Source organism: Papaver somniferum, chromosome 3, assembly GCF_003573695.1.
Source record: "Papaver somniferum cultivar HN1 chromosome 3, ASM357369v1, whole genome shotgun sequence".
Classification (NCBI taxonomy): Eukaryota; Viridiplantae; Streptophyta; class Magnoliopsida; order Ranunculales; family Papaveraceae; genus Papaver; species Papaver somniferum.
In genome coordinates this window covers 94,904,170-94,921,070 of record NC_039360.1, presented here as the reverse complement: position 1 = coordinate 94,921,070, position 16,901 = coordinate 94,904,170, and the positions used below count along the sequence as shown (strand labels likewise).

At 38.1% G+C, this 16,901-nt stretch overlaps 1 protein-coding gene and 1 pseudogene across 2 annotated transcripts; both read left to right on the top strand.

The window, feature by feature from the left end:
• Window positions 1-5,554: 5,554 nt before the first annotated feature.
• LOC113356862 (probable receptor-like protein kinase At1g49730) lies at window positions 5,555-10,086 on the top strand. 2 transcript variants are annotated; one of them, XM_026600092.1, is made up of 9 exons: window positions 5,555-5,764; window positions 6,320-6,871; window positions 7,287-7,532; window positions 7,624-7,885; window positions 7,963-8,015; window positions 8,096-8,163; window positions 8,278-8,367; window positions 8,506-8,590; window positions 8,671-10,086. In XM_026600092.1, the coding sequence occupies exons 1-9, from the start codon at window positions 5,677-5,679 to the stop codon at window positions 9,174-9,176; spliced, it is 1,950 nt and encodes a 649-aa protein (XP_026455877.1). In that variant the 5' UTR covers window positions 5,555-5,676; the 3' UTR covers window positions 9,177-10,086. The 2 variants fall into 2 exon arrangements, with proteins under 2 accessions (XP_026455877.1, XP_026455876.1); XM_026600091.1 differs by having other exon boundaries at window positions 5,557-5,764; window positions 7,260-7,532.
• Window positions 10,087-12,846: 2,760 nt separating this feature from the next.
• On the top strand, window positions 12,847-16,365 carry LOC113359758 (annotated as a pseudogene).
• Window positions 16,366-16,901: the final 536 nt, after the last annotated feature.

Genomic DNA, 16,901 nt, shown 5'->3' with positions numbered 1-16,901 from the left:
TGGTTTGTGAATAACAACTATATAACGTCCTCTAAGAATGTTTCAATGATTGAAATGAGAGTTTAGAACCTTGGAAGGGTATAAAAATTGTGTAGTAAAACATATATGTGTAAGTCCTTATTCCTTGAACCAAAGTATGCGTACTTTGATGCTCAGAAAAATCGGAACTAAAGTCCGCGTACCAGTACGCGCACTGTCGGAAGTTCACGTCCCGAGAATTTCTGCTGGAGTTTGTGAACTGAAAACAAACTTATTCCGGGTACTTAAGTCCGCGTACCAGTATGCGTACTTAAGTTGGTTATTTTCTAAAAACGGTTATTCGTGAACTTAAACTTATATAAATTAAGGAATGCATATTTGCAAACCATGGCTATAAAGTTCATGAATTGATTCGAGTGAATCAAATCGTTTTTGCTTCGATTGTGTCTTGTATACGTCTGTGAGATCTAAGCAATTGAACAACTCTCTAACTAGTTCATTTTAGTCATTTGAACTAGTTGTGGTAAAAAAAAAATGGTTGATATGGAAGTGCTCATATGGCTAACCATTTGGTTAACTACTGTTGAACCAACTAAGTGTACATGTTTGGGTACGGTTACACAAACCTAAATAAACATGCATTTCATTTGTGTATAACAAGCTAAGTTCGATCTAACGGTTGAAATATATTAGTTTGAATATAATCAGGTTTTCATCTAACGGTGAATATTGAATGCTTTGTTACTAAGCTAACATTGATTGCAAACCCTGATTTAAAAGTCTATATAAAGGAGAACTCTAGCAACTGGGAGAGCTAATCCCCACACCTTCTGTGTGATACTAGTTGTATTAGCTAGAGTCGATTCTTCTTTAACCTTAGGTTTCTTCTTGAGACCCTGTACGTTAACGACTTGAAGACTTCATTGGGATTGTGAAGCCAGACCCAACTATTTTCTTTGTAGTTACGCGATCTGATCTTGCTGTTTCTATCGTATTTGAGTACAATCGTAAGATTGGCTTGCGATTTATTTTTCCGATAGGCAAGATATAAAAGAAGTCACAAACACCTTCGTCTCATCGTTTGTGATTCCGCAATATCTTCTTTCGCTAGTCGATTAAGATTATTGTGAGGTGATTGATAATTCTAGGCTGTTCTTTGGGAATATAAGTACGGGTTATCAATTAGTTCCTGTTCACCTTGATTTATCAAAAGACGGAACAAAAACTCATAGGTATTTCTGTGGGAGACAGATTTATCTATTACCGTAGAATTTTCTGTATGATACAGATTTGTTTATTAAAGTCTTCGACTTTGGGTCGTAGCAACTCTTAGTTGTGGGTGAGATCAGCTAAGGGAATCAAGTACGTCGTATCCTGATGGGATCATAGATGTAAGGAGCGCAACTATACCTTGGATCAGTGTGAGATTGATTGGGGTTCAACTACAGTCCAGATCGAAGTTAGTTTGTAGTAGGCTAGTGTCTGTAGCGGCTTAATACCGTGTGTGTTCAATCTGGACTAGGTCCCGAGGTTTTTCTGCATTTGCGGTTTCCTCGTTAACAAAACTTCTGGTTTCTGTGTTATTTCTTTTCCGCATTATATTTTGTCATATAATTGAAATATCATAGGTTGTGCGTTGAACCGATCAATTGGGGAATCCAACCTTTGATTGTTGATTGAAATTGATTGATCCTTGAACATTGGTCTTTGATACCGTTCAAGTGATTTCTCTTGTATTCAATTAGACTCGCTTTCTATTTGCTTGAGTAAGTATTGAATCGAGAAAGATAGATATAACTCTTTGATATACTTTTATTAAGATTGAGTCTGACTGTCTAGTTGATTCTCTTAAAAGTATATTGGAGTTTGTCCATACAGATTGCTAAGCGAAATATTGGGTGTGGTTGTTAGACCCCCGCTTTTTCAGCTAGATTATTTTCTACTAACAATCCTCAGAATAATTAATTTTTGGAGGAAAATAAGGAATTAACCTATATTTCAAAAAGAGGATTGTGAATATGCCACCATGATCTTTTTTCGGTAGTTCCAATTCAGGTAACTCTACTTATTCGAATAGGTTTGATGGAATTGATTCAAATGGATCATTCTTCTGTATCAACTCTTCGAGTCCAAGATATGTAGATGACAAAATGTAGCATCTACCCGAGAATTGACAGCTAAAGAGTAATACATCTGATATGTGAAATAAGACTCAAGGTCAGATGTCGAAGACCTCAATTAGATGTCCCAAGATCAAGCCATAGGTTTCCAAATACAACAGAGACATGAAAATAAACACGGAAGACCTGAGTCCATATGTGAAGCTAAGAAGAATCTCGAGGCTGTCAGCCGAGTGAAGACGCGAAACAACTGAAGCTAATCCATTCGTTTCTTTCTATCTATCTTAGCTCGTGTTAATCTTCTGTTGACTGACCAGTCTTTGGTTTGTCTTTCACGTTTCATCCACCGTGAAAAGCTGGATGTTATTGACGAAGAGGTGTCCCAGGTTCGAACAAGTGCAAGGTGGGAAAATATTATTGGGTCTCAGCCGTCACGTGCTTAGTCATTTTACATGTCCCCATGTTCATACAATGTACAAATAACCCGAAAGTCTAAGAATGCAAACAAAATCATTTCATTAATAGAAATCAAACTTCAATATTTCTCCCTCCTATTTGAGTAGCTTCTAACCGCTTTAATCTAGAACTGACTTAGAAGATAGTCAGAAAACCTAACTTGACATCACCGTAAGACGATCTAGAGATCATAGCTTAAAGTATTTACGGTGATTGAGTTCTCAAATCAAGGACTACGATCATCAATTTGTGAAGGTATGCTTCTCGGTAGAGTTGACGCATCTTTATATAATTTAAGAATAACAGATAACCCAAATCAAAAATATCCTGACAACTTTAAAATATAAATATAAAAAAGATAGACAAGGATCGACAAAAAAATCAACCCGAGAGACCCTTGTTATAATTCAAAAACAAATTGTATTCCACTAATTATCACATAATATCGAAAAGAAAGACTCACATTATCATGCTTGGACGGAGGGGAGGAGGTGTGTGGAGTGGGGGTCGGCAGACTCCACTTGTTTCTGAAATTTAGTTTGATAGGCTTAGTATTCCGCAACATATGATGCCCGAGGGGGAATATATAGTTGGTATCGCTTGATAAATTTGTTTCATATGGGTCAAAGTCCTAAAGTTTAGCAAAATTAAAACTTGTTAGAGACTATTTTACTATATCAAAATATCGTCCGACGCAATTTTCACTAGAATAAACCAATACGAAGAACAAAAGATAAAGTTTGTGTGTTTTATGACGTTTTGATCAATGATGAAAGATTGATAACGTAAATGATAAGCATTTTTATGATTAATTGGAGCTTTCATATTACTATAAGCTGCAATTTAATTATAGGATTAGAAAAAAGTATTTGGTAAATGTCTGGAAAAAATTTATTTGACCCCGTAACATAAACGTCCTGGACCCTGGCTCCCTCCTGGTCTTGCCGATTTTTTTTCGAAAAGAGCCTAACTCAATGAGTTCTAGGGTCTACCTATCGAAGTCAAATTTGTATCATTTAGAGTTTTAAACAAACCTTTAAGGTGAAAGAGCGGTTTGTAAAAGCCTCATAACTTTGGATTTTGTGTTCACTCTTCGTTCAAGAGCCCGACCAAAAGGAGATGAGGATCTCATTACCGTTAAATGCAAGGGTTGTAATGTTGTATCCCTTTGGAGTTATACATTGTATGATCTTCAAAACCAAAACCCTAACCTGTTTAATTATTCAAATATGTGGCGAGGATGAACGATGAAATAGAATAGACTACTATAAAAATTTCTGAATTTTTTTGTGGACTTAGGAGGGGCTCAACTCAAAGACACCTGGGTAACAAAAACGAAAATTCGTGATAATAAATAATCTTATAAAACTTACTACCAAGGATCATAAAGCAGTTATATTACTACTAAACTAACATAATATACTACTAATATTATGGAAATTGGTCAGCTTTTGTGTCTGCAAATGTTGTGCGAGTGACTACTTGGAGAGCGGAACGTACTGTTTAACAAAGCAAGCATGATAATTTTATTAATGGAATTAGCCAGCTTAGTGGTTGGGGACTAAATTAGTGACTGCGTTAATGCATGCTTCTGAAAACTTTCTAACCAAAAAGCTCACAACTTTATAACATGCAGTATAATAGTAGTATTTTTTTTCGTCTGTTGCTCATACTTTTATACCAAGTCAACTTTTAAGGTATAAGAGCAGTTTCTATGGAGTTTGTTCATTTTGTTCCCAATATGGAATGAACAAACATGAAAAATGGATGTTCAAATCAACAAATCTGATGCTTTGAACATTGAGTCGGGAGATCCAGCACGCGTCTATGGTAAGAATGGGCGATCTTGCTACGAACGCGCGACCATGCCAGAAACACCAACGATTTTTTCATTGATGCCCACGTCTCTGGTTTAACGCCAAGTACAATCCCTGATTATCTCACTTCATCCTATTTTATCTCACTAGTATATTTTATTTTTCACCTTTATCCTACAAAATATTATATTAAAAAGAAATACTAGTGGACCCCTAAAAAACCAAATTTTGAGTGGAAAAACTCGTTTGACAATCCACGTGGCTCAACAAAATTTTGAGTTTGAGCGTTATCACATGAACTGCTCCGACAATTTTACTTCCTCATAATGGGAGTCTAGGCTTGGGCGAGTATTCGGGCCACCGGTCTAACTTAATTAATAGTTTTTCTCCGTTAATCTGGGTGTTGTCGAACTACTTGCGAGCCAAGGATCAGCATACCCACATGGGTGTCATCCGAAACCAACTTATTGTTTCAATATAATATCCAAAGAGTATTATCCAAACAACGAATACGAACAACATAACTTCAACCCTACTCCACCGGAGAAAGAACAGAATCAGAATCTCCAGTTCACCAGGGCCCTTTACAAGATATATGCTGATTTACCAAAACAAAAACAAAAAAACACATCTTTGTCGAACACAACTCACAAGCATGAAGAAATGGAGCTTTTAACTTCAATTCCCCATCAGTAACACATTTCCTTGTGCAAGTATATGTATCTCACATTTCAGGGTTCAGAAAACTTCAAAAAAAATTTCCTTACTTCCTTACAATAATAAATAAATGTGCCAGGACTGGTCCCCAAGTTTTGTGCTCCATAAATGTCACGCACTATATAGCTGGACTTATCAATATTGAATAGTATAAACTATAAAGGACTGTATGTACCAAGTTTAATCTGTCGGTCTACCGGTGCTGTTTTCTTTGTTTCTCAGCCCCGAGACAATGGCCGTCACCGTGCTCTTTACTACACCGGAAGGAGAAACAAAAGAACCAAATTGACTGCTCTTTTTTTATCTACAAGCTTCCTTTTCGCTGTAGAAAGCGTCGTGGGTCCCATGTTTCTTTGTGCGGGTCCCATAGACCTACATATTTGTCAGTTGTGCCTTGTGCGCGTTCTTCAATCTTGTTTTCGAGAGGGAATCGAGGTCCTACAAAATTTTTTTCCTCTCCTTCTTCTTCTTGAGTACAGTGTGCGACTTTGTATCACTCTTCTTCTTCTGTTTCCCACAATACTTGCTAACATACGCAGTTATTAAGCGTTTTCCTACTTTTCTCTTTCTCACTGTTGGGGGTGAAAATGTTGGTGAATAGAGCTTCTGCTGCTGCATCTCTGTTGTTTGCGCTGATTATTTTTCATGGAATTCATCAGATGGCAATGGCACAAGGTACTTCTCTCTCTCTTTCAACTGGAAGAAGACAAAAATAGTACATTTCTGATACAATTTCTGGGTTTATGTTTGATTCTGTGTGAACTGTTTCTCAGATTTCTATTAAAAATAAGGTTGTTCTTTTTTTATTTCTTTGCATTTTGGGGTTTGATTTGGGCTACTACTTCATGGTCATGTAATTTTCATACTCTGTCCAAGTCATGAGACCCTTCAATGGGGACCAAATTGTACCGTCTCTCTTCCCTCTCTGTGCAAAGTGTGGAGTCAAGATCTCATATTCACAAATGATTGTACTAAAACCAATTTGTGAAGCCTACTGAGAAGGAACTTTTTAATTCTTTAGTTTGGGTGCATTTACTTTTAGTTTCCTGCATTGTTCAATTTGATTTTTGGTATTTGGTATTCGCTTTAGTTCCCTATGGTGATAAATGCTCTGATTTCAAATTCGGATATCAAACTGCGTGGGTTTTGGTTTTGCAATTGGGTGAATTTGTTTCTGCTGTTAATTTTGGTGCAATTTAAATGATTGTTTCTTCTGCTGCATGTTGACAGATTGCCCCCTAGATTTTAGTGCGTCGAATTTTACTCTGGCAGCCTCAGCATGTTCTAACAATGAAACTAGAGGAACATGTTGCCGTTATATCAATGCCTTGATTGCAATTTCGATTTCTAGATATGCGAATTTAACAAGCAACATTGGGGCACCTCCGGAGTTAAGAGAGACTTGCCTTCGATCAGTTTCACAATCCTTAGAATTGTATGGTACACCCCGAAATGCAACAGTTTTTTGTGGGCTTGGGACAAAAATCCGTGTCCATTACCAATGCAAGGGCCGTAAAACCGTAACGCAGATGCTCAAGTCACCGAGGTTTGGAGATGTTTCATCGAATTGCATAATGCCGCTTTCGGTGGAAAGTAATTGTAAGAAATGCTTGAATGCTAGTATTCTATACCTTCACCGCCTTGTAGGTGATGAAGCTAATGTTACATTGAGTAATTGTAGAGATGCAACATTTACTACTATTGCAAGCCAAGTTGACATTGTGTCAGCCGTTGACACAGCAAGCTGCTTCTTTGGAATTCCTGGGATTGGAAGTATGCCAGGTACACAATTATGGTTGATCTCACTATTACATTTTATTTATACTGATAAGCAGTTTGTTTCTGTTAAATGTTTTCACTTTTATTCTTCTTTTGAAATTGTCTGCTTCATGCATATGGTTTGGAATTTAAGGAGTGTTCAAAGTCTACAAATCATGTGAAATGAAGTTTTCAATCTAGCATAGGTTTCTAGATGTTTATTTCCATACAACAGACCTCCCGAAACCTGATGATGTTTGTAAACCAATATACGTGCAAAACTTGTTTGGATGTTCTAAGGTGATCCATTACTGTTAACTGGTTTAAGTAGAACTATTGTTAACTATAACAATTAATTATAAGTAAGATAATTATAAGTAAGATGTTTCTGAAACTACAGTGGTAATTTCAGATAAATCTCCACCTTCTTTACCACCAGTTATTTCTCCAAGCCAATTCCACGCTTCTAGCCCGAGTGAGCTCCCTTCAAAAGATCATCGCCATCATTACCGCCTCACAATAATCCCAGCTATTGGCATTTTCATTACTTCAGTAGCTGTTCTGCTGCTAATAGTGATGATACTTCTAATCCGTAAAAAAAGCAGACAGCTAGAGGACTCGGAGGTTCCTGATAAAACCTCTTGGAAGGCCTTCCCTACTCGGTCATTCCGGAAACTTCAGGAAGGTGTGTTCATGTAACCTCTCTTGGCTATATTATGCGAGATGTTAGATACATAATTACATGTTTCTCATGTATATGATGGTACTTCATTCAGGTCCAGCATCCATGTTTAGGAAATTCAGCTACAAAGAAACAAAAAAGGCTACTAACAATTTCAACACAATCATTGGACAAGGTGGATTTGGAACTGTCTACAAAGCTCAGTTCAGTGATGGTTTTGTGGTTGCCGTTAAGTGGATGGACAAAGTCTCAGAACAAGCAGAGGATGATTTCTGTAGAGAGATAGAACTTCTTGGAAGACTCCATCATCGTCATCTTGTTTCTCTAAGAGGCTTCTGTGTTGATAGACGTGAAAGGTAATTTCTTTGTTTTTTTTTTATTTCAATCTTGAGTAAAGATGTTTATCAACTAGTGTTTGCTTCATCTCCTGCAGGTTTCTAATGTACGAGTACATGGAAAACGGAAGTTTAAAGGATCATCTTCATTGTATGTGCTTTCAGGAACTTACGCTAATATACTCAAAATATTCTAACTTCTTATAATATATATACCATCTTCCTCGGCAGCTACAGGGAAAACTCCTCTAAGCTGGCAGACCCGAATTCAAATTGCTATTGATGTTGCCAATGCTTTGGTAAATGTGTACTATCATGTTATTCGGTTGGAGCTACTAATTTGATCTTGGTGAATTGGACTAGTCACATGCAATTATCTCTATCTCACTGGGACCTATTTTATGTTCATACAGGAGTACCTCCATTTCTATTGTGAGCCTCCTCTATGTCACAGGGACATAAAGTCTAGCAACATTCTGCTGGATGAGAACTTTGTTGCAAAGGTAGTGAAATTGAGATGTTGAACATGTAGTATTTTTTATGAGAGAATATCCTCATAGGGAGGTCCATTATAGTATTGATATCAAGCCTTCAGTGTTATGAATTCAATTAAGAAATAACCTATATTTTCCTTTAACCAGGTTGCAGACTTTGGGCTTGCACATGCTTCAAAAACTGGAGCAATTAGCATTGAACCGATGAACACTGATATCCGGGGAACTCCAGGTTAGAATAATAGTTCTTCCAGGATTTATTTTTTAAGAATGATAAACTCCAAACAGATCTTAATTGTAGACGGCATACAGGTTACATGGATCCTGAATATGTGGTTAATGAGGAGCTGACTGAGAAGAGTGATGTATACAGTTATGGGGTTCTTTTGCTAGAGTTAGTTTCTGGGAGACGTGCAATACAGGATGGCAGGAATCTAGTGGAATGGTCCCAGATATACATGGCAGATGAATCTAGGTTACCTGAATTAGTAGACCCAAATGTCGGAGAGTCCTTTGATCTAGAACAGCTTCTAACAATCGCCTCGATTATCCGCTGGTGCACTCAGAGAGAAGGAAGAGCAAGGCCTTCAATTAAGCAGGTTCTTAGGGTTCTATATGAGAGTTCTGATCCTATGCACATTGGGTTTGTGAATGATATGGAAGATGGAGATTATGAAGGTGGAGAAAGAAGTAAGGGAAAGGTGCACAGAAGTGAAGTGATTTATCATAGTGGTGATGCAAGGTATCTTCCTTCTTCTTCAAGTACATCTAGGTCTTACTGTAGCAGGAGCTTCTTACTTGAATCTGGCTCACCATGATCTCCTCATTTTTATTCCATTGTTCTTGAGAGGCATTCGTCGGCACTTCAACAGGTTAATTAAGTGAGGAAATTTAAAATTTGAGTAGGGTAAAAAGTAGTCTTTGGTGGGATCATGCACCTCTATTTTTTGTCAAGAGGAATGTGTTCCTCTTCTCTTCAGGTATGTGTAAGCTGTACAACTCTGTGTCAAGGCTTTCCTTATTTTTCCCTCTAGAATATCAAGATTTAAAAATATCAAGATTGTCAGCACCCTTGTTGTGGATGTCGAGGAATGGCCTTCTTCTTGTTATTGTGTACTAACTAGTAAATATCATTTTTGGAGGTAACAACATATATAGTGTTTTTCTTTGCTTTCTGTCTTTATATGATTTAAAGAATACTTTAATAGTTACTTTTCTTATCATTATTCTTATTTTATTTCATTTTGTATGCATACGTGTTGCATTCTGTGAGTTACATTTGAATGATCTTGATGAATCAGATTCACAATCAGGCAGAAGTAGGGTAGTAATTCCAATTTATTCACAAACACATATTTCTCCTTCGTGTTTTTTCTCGTGTTCGGATGGTAAAATCATAAGAAGAAGACTTGGTTGGGTAGTATTTTAGAGGATACGGTTGCATGTGAAGCCACTTTGCTGTCTCACTTCAGTGCCCTCAGTGGATCCAAAGTTCTGCAAGAATTATAATGTGGTTTGCAACATGGAATCTTCCACCTCTGGCATAAAGGTATGTTTATGATATAGCAATTCATTACTTCAAGCCTTTGCTTATCCTAGAATGTTAATAAGCTTCAGATTATCAGTCATTGCTGACAGCATGTGAGAAGTTGTCTTCCATTTTCTTTTCTTGGTGTACTATGATTTTTAGAGAAGATGAGAGATTAAATAAAGTTCTTTTGATTTTTACTTTTAATGTTGGATATATTTAGGCTCCAGTAAATTGCTATTCTTGTTATTTTTATTTAGGGATTGGCTTTGTACTTTAGAGTCCCTGGCATTAATTGGCTAATTGCAGTGTTTTCCTGTTTACGTGGCTATTCAAAGTTCTAACTTTCCACCCAATGAAGTTCAGAACTAGAGAAATTAGCATACAGGTGAACACTTTCTGAGAATTAAGATTATAATTGTGTTTGGCCATGGCAAATATAGAACTAGATGCATTGTGATAATATTGATGATCTCGTTTAAGAAAGCCAGAAGCATGCCTACTTCTCCATCAGTCTCAATGCTAAGTAAAAACCATTTTTTCTGGCCCTTGCTAGTAAAGGTGAAAGCGTTGGCTCTATTTGCATTGACATGCCATTTTTCCTCCGTTTGTCACAACCCCATTGAAGTTATTTACTCTTGGAAGACCAGTTTTTGTGGATCATATAGGTGAGGACTGAGGAGTAGTTTCTAGGGTACTCTATTGGCTTCATCTAATTGTTGTTGTCTTTTAACTGTGACTATATAGAAATTAGACAGTCTTGGAATTCCATATCAGAGATGAGGCCAGGATCCGTAGCTTTGATTGGGTTGATACAGCCCACCCCAAATTCTAATGGGCCCAGTCAATCAATCCCTAAAAGTTGACTCTGTTTCATTGATAGGGATTTTCGTAGTTGTAGTTCTTGAATGAATGGCCGCTGGACTCCAATCCTTGTGGACTACCCCATAGTAATGCTGCTACTCCAGTCGCCAGCAGTATTAGGAACTACCATTGAGGTGCCACGGTATAATGAATAATCAGTCATCAAATCACAGGAACCTTTTCCCATGATTGGCCTATTTGAGGCAACTGCTGCCAGCCTGTCAGCATATCCTCATCTGGAGCATTCATATCTGAATTTAGAACACCAGGGCTGATAGGATCAGGTCCTCTAAATGAAAAATAAGCCACTTAAGGAGTTGGTCATGTACTGTCACCATGTAATTTAATGCAGCACTAGCATGTCTTCACTGCAGCACTAGCATTGGTTTATTACCAGGCCAGGCTGGGTATGGTATAGTCTTCTGCATGCGCATTGTCACTGGGAACCTCAGATGAGCTGGTAAATTCTCCAGGTTGGATAGAAGGTGATAGTCTAGCACTGCATCACATGGTTGTTGTAGTAGTAGGTTTCCATGTCTGAGGTTGATGATTATGAATATGATGTGTGGTGCTGATTGGTGCAAGAAATAGTACTGTTAACAATAGATGGTGCCACAAGAAAAGATATGGCTTTCTTATCATAGTCTTCATTTCTTGAGAAGATTGTACGAAGAGAAATAAGGAGCGCTTTATGTGCGGTATTAGAAGTAATCCCACGTCTTTATTGGCGATCGTTTCTTGTAGTTTATCATTACTAATCACAGATTCTTCAAATCCCTGTTCAATCTTTGTTTATATATATGAACTTAAACTATGAGGAATGAAATACATCAGTCGGTAAATGTTTCCATACTTCTTAATAAAATTAGTTTCTTACTGACGTTTCTTTTCTACCAGGTTCTTTTTGCTTGTGTTTTTCCGACCAGTCAATTAGTGGGTTAACACTTCAGATGGGACATGATATTCATAATTTGACAAAAATAGATTATGACCTGCAGGATGTATTATATGTTTCTCCTTGTTGGTTCTTGTTATATTGTTATTGTAAATAAATCAGAAGGAAGACAAAAGTAATGGAAAAATTGAAGAACTTGAGCAGTGGAGATCAGGATGTGATGCTTGCAGAAATAAAAAGAGGGCACGCAGAAGAACTTCTAAACAAGTCTTACGTTACTTGATCATCATACAAAAACCAAGAAATAAAAAAAGGTATGGCGACTGTTAGTAGAACTATTTTCTATTCCTGCCTACTATGGCTTATTTCCATTCTAAATATTTGATCCAGGTCAGACGGCAGGTCGACATAAATTGTCTCCACATGGACAAGTTGGTTATGCTGAAAGCTTTCTCAAATCCGCATAAGCTGTACTCTACTATCCTCGACTCTGTGAAAGTTCTACCTCCTACTGGATCAAATGAAATGCTAAAACTTCTTTATACTTGTGACAACATTTTTCATGGGTTTGCATGGTTTTATTATGAGATGAACCGCCAACTTCAAAGAACGTACCTGGTTTTGTTTCTGCTTACCAAAAACAAGATTGCTGAGTTAGATAAGGCACATACATTTGAATTGCTCTCTCTTCATTCTGCCTGTGTCTTTGTCAGGCTTCAAACTATGGTGAAAATGTAATAACCGGTGTGGTTGATTTGGGTCTCTGGCCAGAGAATTGGAGCCTCAAGGACGATGGAATGACTGAAGTCCCAGCAAGAGTGGAAGTGATTCTGTGAGGTGGGTGAAGACTTCAATTCTTCCATCATTTGTGACAGAAAGTTGATTGAAGTTCAATTCTTTAACAGCAGTGTGATCGCGGCCAATCATGGTCTCAATACTATGAACTCACCAAGAGATGAAGAAAGTCATGGTACCCACCCACACTTCATCTACTGCTGCTGGGAACTAAGCACAAGATGCATCATTCTTCGGATATGCTGATGCTGCTGCAAGAGTTTCCATACAAAATTCTTTGGGAGGAAAGTGAAGGTCTCTACTCATCAGATATTCTTGCTGGTTTGGATCAAGCAAATAGATGATGGTGCTGGTGTGGATTTAAAAAACCTCCCTGTATATGAAGATCCAATTGCTATTTGCAGCGATGGAGAGGGGTGATTTTGTCTCTTCATTTGCGGGAAACCAGGGAGCATACCTGATACTTGGAATTTCTTCTCACTACTGGGGTTGTCCAGCAATTAATGTTCATCAAAGGAATCTCAGGATGAAATTCACGGGTGTTACTTGCAAGAGTCAGCAATTCGTAAGTACTAATATTTCAGAAGTTGCAGGAGTTATATTTTGTCTCCAATAATAATTCTCCTCTGCTGGAGTAGTAGTACTGAGTCCACTTGAAGCTCCAAAATTGATCAGTTATCTGAAGGCTGATCCTTGGCCAATTTTGAGGCTGACATTCTTACAAACCCAGGGCCTACTAAATCTCAGGTTTGGAAGGATAGTGTTGTCTAAGGTTTATAAACTTTCATAAATACAGATGGTTTGACAGGCAGTTTTAATTTTAAAGACTTCACACTTTCAAATGACCTCCCAAGTTATCCTGTAACCCTTAAACCAGATATAAGGGCATCACCGGGAACAAAAGTTTGGACTTCATGGATTCCAAGTATGGTAAAAAAGCCAATACTGGTTTCCATTTATAATACAAACATTTGAATCAGAGATGACGTTAATGATTTCATCACAGCAACTTCTGTTGCTACGGAATCAGGTTTAGTTGATCCTAACAAGGCTCTTAATCCTCGTTTGGTTTATGATTTAAGCACCCAAGATTATGCAATCTACTTTGCTTAATGAATTGCATCAAAGAGCAGAACATTGTAAATTTATTTTTTCTTTCAGGTACAATCGTAGCATTTCCAGGAATGCCACTTTTACAAGGCTTTCTGAAAATCGTCTCATGAAATGGGAGTTGGCAATTCTCAAGTGTTCTAAACTTCTTTATCATAAAACTTCTCTTGCACCCGGTTCACTCTAGTCTTGTTTGTTCTGTACGTTTAAACTATAAGACGGAGCTAATAACTAAGAACCTCTCATGTATGCAATACTGGTGAAATATCCCATATTTTTGTGTGTTTCTTAAGAGGATATTATATGCTTATTCCCCTTCATGATGTTGTTTTTTATTTAGTTAACGCTAGGAACGTTAAATTCAAAGGTTTGGATTAGTAGGATGACAATAAGATGAGGACAAATGTGATGAAAAATATTGGAGAAGAAACCAATGTTGATTAGGCTTGGCAATGAAGAACTTTGAAGGTGACTTTCTTTATCCTTTTCGGCATACCTCCTACTATAAGTATGGTTTGATGGAGTCCAGTCATATCATCAGTTCCTCATAGAGGAAAAGCTAAAATGAGGGTGTTAAGTAGAACCACTCTGTTCTGCAATCTACTCATCTTGTGCTCATGTTTTCTTTCAATTCTTCTACAGGTAGAATCCACCTTAGCAGAAGACAAGTTGGCGTACATCATCCATATGGACAAGTCTGTCATGCCAAATACTTTCGCAAATCATGAGAATTGGTACTCATCCATCCTCGAGTCTGCTAGTGTTTCTTCTACTTCATCAAATACGGCGCCAAATCTTCTTTACACTTACGACAATGCTTTTCATGGATTTAGTGTGGTCTTATCTAAAGATGAACTAGAATCCTTGAGAAACACTCCCGGTGTTGTCTCTGCTTATGCAGACAAAATGGCTAAGCTAGACACAACACACACTTTTGAATTTTTATCACTTAATCCTTCTAACGGTATTTGGCCGGCGTCAAATTTTGGTGAGGATGTAATCATTGGTATGATTGACACTGGAGTTTGGCCAGAGAGTTTAAAGACGATGGAATGACTGAAATCCCTGCAAGGTGGAAGGGGATTTGTGAGTCAGGTGAACAGTTTGATCCTTCAATGTGTAATAAAAAACTTATTGGTGCAAGAAAATTTAACAAGGGGGTGATCGGTGCAAATCCTGGGGCCAATATCACCATGAACTCCCCAAGAGACGTTGAAGGTCATGGTTCACACACTTCATCAACCGCAGCTGGAAACTATGTCAAAGATGTCTCAGTTCTTGGATATGCCAAAGGAACTGCAAGAGGAGTTGCTCCTGCTGCTAGGCTTGCAATGTACAAAGTTCTTTGGGAAAACGGTGAAGGCCGCTATGCCTCTGACGTTCTTGCTGGTATGGATCAAGCAATTGCTGAAGGCGTCGATGTCATTTCAATTTCTATGGGTTTTGATGATGCCCCTCTTTATGAAGATCCAATAGCAATAGCGTCATTTGCAGCCATGGAAAAGGGTGTGATTGTTTCATCTTCTGCTGGAAATGCAGGACCGTCTTTGAGTAGCCTTCACAATGGGATTCCGTGGCAGCTCACAGTTGCAGCAGGATCTATCGACCGCCGATTTGGTGGAACTGTGCTTCTTGGTGATGAAAAAACCATCTTTTGTTCATCCGGATACACCGGAACGGTAGAGGTTGTGAACAGGCCGTTTATCTATGACAAAGAAATCTCAGCATGCAATTCATCGGCATTGCTATCGAAAGTCCAGAATTTAGTTGTCATTTGCGATGAAACTGGTAACTTATATGATCAAGTTCAGCAGCTAATCAATGCGAAGGTTGTCGCAGGTATTTTTATCACAAGCTCTTCCCCAGAACTTGATATTGGCGATTTAGACTACCCCGCAGTATTTTTTACCCAAACTGAAGCACCCATAGTGATCAATTATGCCAAGGACAATCTAACGCCGAAAGTGACAATACTATTTCAACAAACCATCTTAGGAACAAAACCTGCACCTACTGTGGCTAGTTACACCTCCAGGGGACCTTCACCGAGCTATCCTGGTGTCCTAAAACCAGATCTAATGGCTCCAGGAACAAATGTTTTGGCAGCATGGATACCAGATAGTAAGAATTCCACCAATTTAAACAAAAATTACATCATGATCTCTGGAACATCCATGGCATGTCCTCATACATCAGGTGTTGCTGCGCTAATGAAGGCTGCACACCCAGATTGGAGTGCAGCTGCTATCCGGTCTGCAATGATGACTACAGCAAACCCATTAGATAACACCAATAATCCAATCAACGATGAAGGTAGCATAAATTTGGATCATGCTAGTCCTCTTGCTATGGGATCAGGTCAAGTTGATCCTAACAAGGCGGTTGACCCCGGTTTAGTTTATGACTTGGGAACCCAAGATTATGTCAACCTTCTTTGCTCAATGAATTACACAAGGGAACAGATGTTAACAATCACCAGGTCAACGACTTACGATTGTTCTAGCCGTCTACGGATCTGAATTACCCATCTTTCATCGTTCTGTCAGGTAATTCTACGTCAACCGTTCAAGAATTCCGAAGAGTAGTCACATATGTAGGCTACGGGCCATCAACTTACAAAGCGAAGCTGACGGCGCCGTGGGGATCAAATGTCACTGTGGTACCTGACACACTTTTGTTTAACGTGAAGTATGAACAACAAAGCTATGTTCTGACAGTGCACAAGAAGAAGAATGGGATAATGTCTTATGGTTCTCTAGTTTGGTTTGATGAAGGGGAAAAGCATACAGTTAGAAGCCCTATAGTAACAGTCTAGTAAATAATCATAATTCTGGCGCACAGCTGCCGTAAGTTGTCTTCGTGCAATAATTGGTCAAATAATTGTTTGCTTAGTACAAGTCTGTCAATTGATCATGATTTCCAAATTGGTTCTTATGTTTCGCATTTACAACTTGAACTGCTAGAGAAGCCAAATGATGCTTAATAAACGGCAACATGGCGCTGTAAACGCGCAGTGCAAAGACATTATGCTATCAGAATGATGCATAATTAGACATTACGCTATCAGAACTAAAGCTAACTATTAACCAACTTAAGATCGTCCGGACATAACATTTTCTGACCGTGAATTTTCATTACCAGTGTCATCAACTCTTCAAAACGAATCTTTATCAAATGGCGACAGTAAGTACGATTTCGTTACCGAAAAGTTTGTCTACTTTTCAATCTAAAGTGTCTGGAAGATGCTCTTGGAGTTGTCGAGTTGAGAGCCAGGGTAAAAATATTTGTTCGGCACTGATCTAAATATCTACTTTAATTGGCCACACCATGTTATTGAGTGGAATTTGTGGC

What these genes read in the sequence shown, in the direction of transcription:
- LOC113356862 (XM_026600091.1), top strand. Translation starts at nt 5,677, where the DNA reads ATGTTGGTGAATAGAGCTTCTGCTGCTGCATCTCTGTTGTTTGCGCTG. An exon ending in TTTAAAGGATCATCTTCATT is followed by an intron (nt 8,016 to 8,095) that starts GTATGTGCTTTC and finishes CTTCCTCGGCAG; the next exon opens with CTACAGGGAAAACTCCTCTA. An exon ending in TGATATCCGGGGAACTCCAG is followed by an intron (nt 8,591 to 8,670) that starts GTTAGAATAATA and finishes GACGGCATACAG; the next exon opens with GTTACATGGATCCTGAATAT.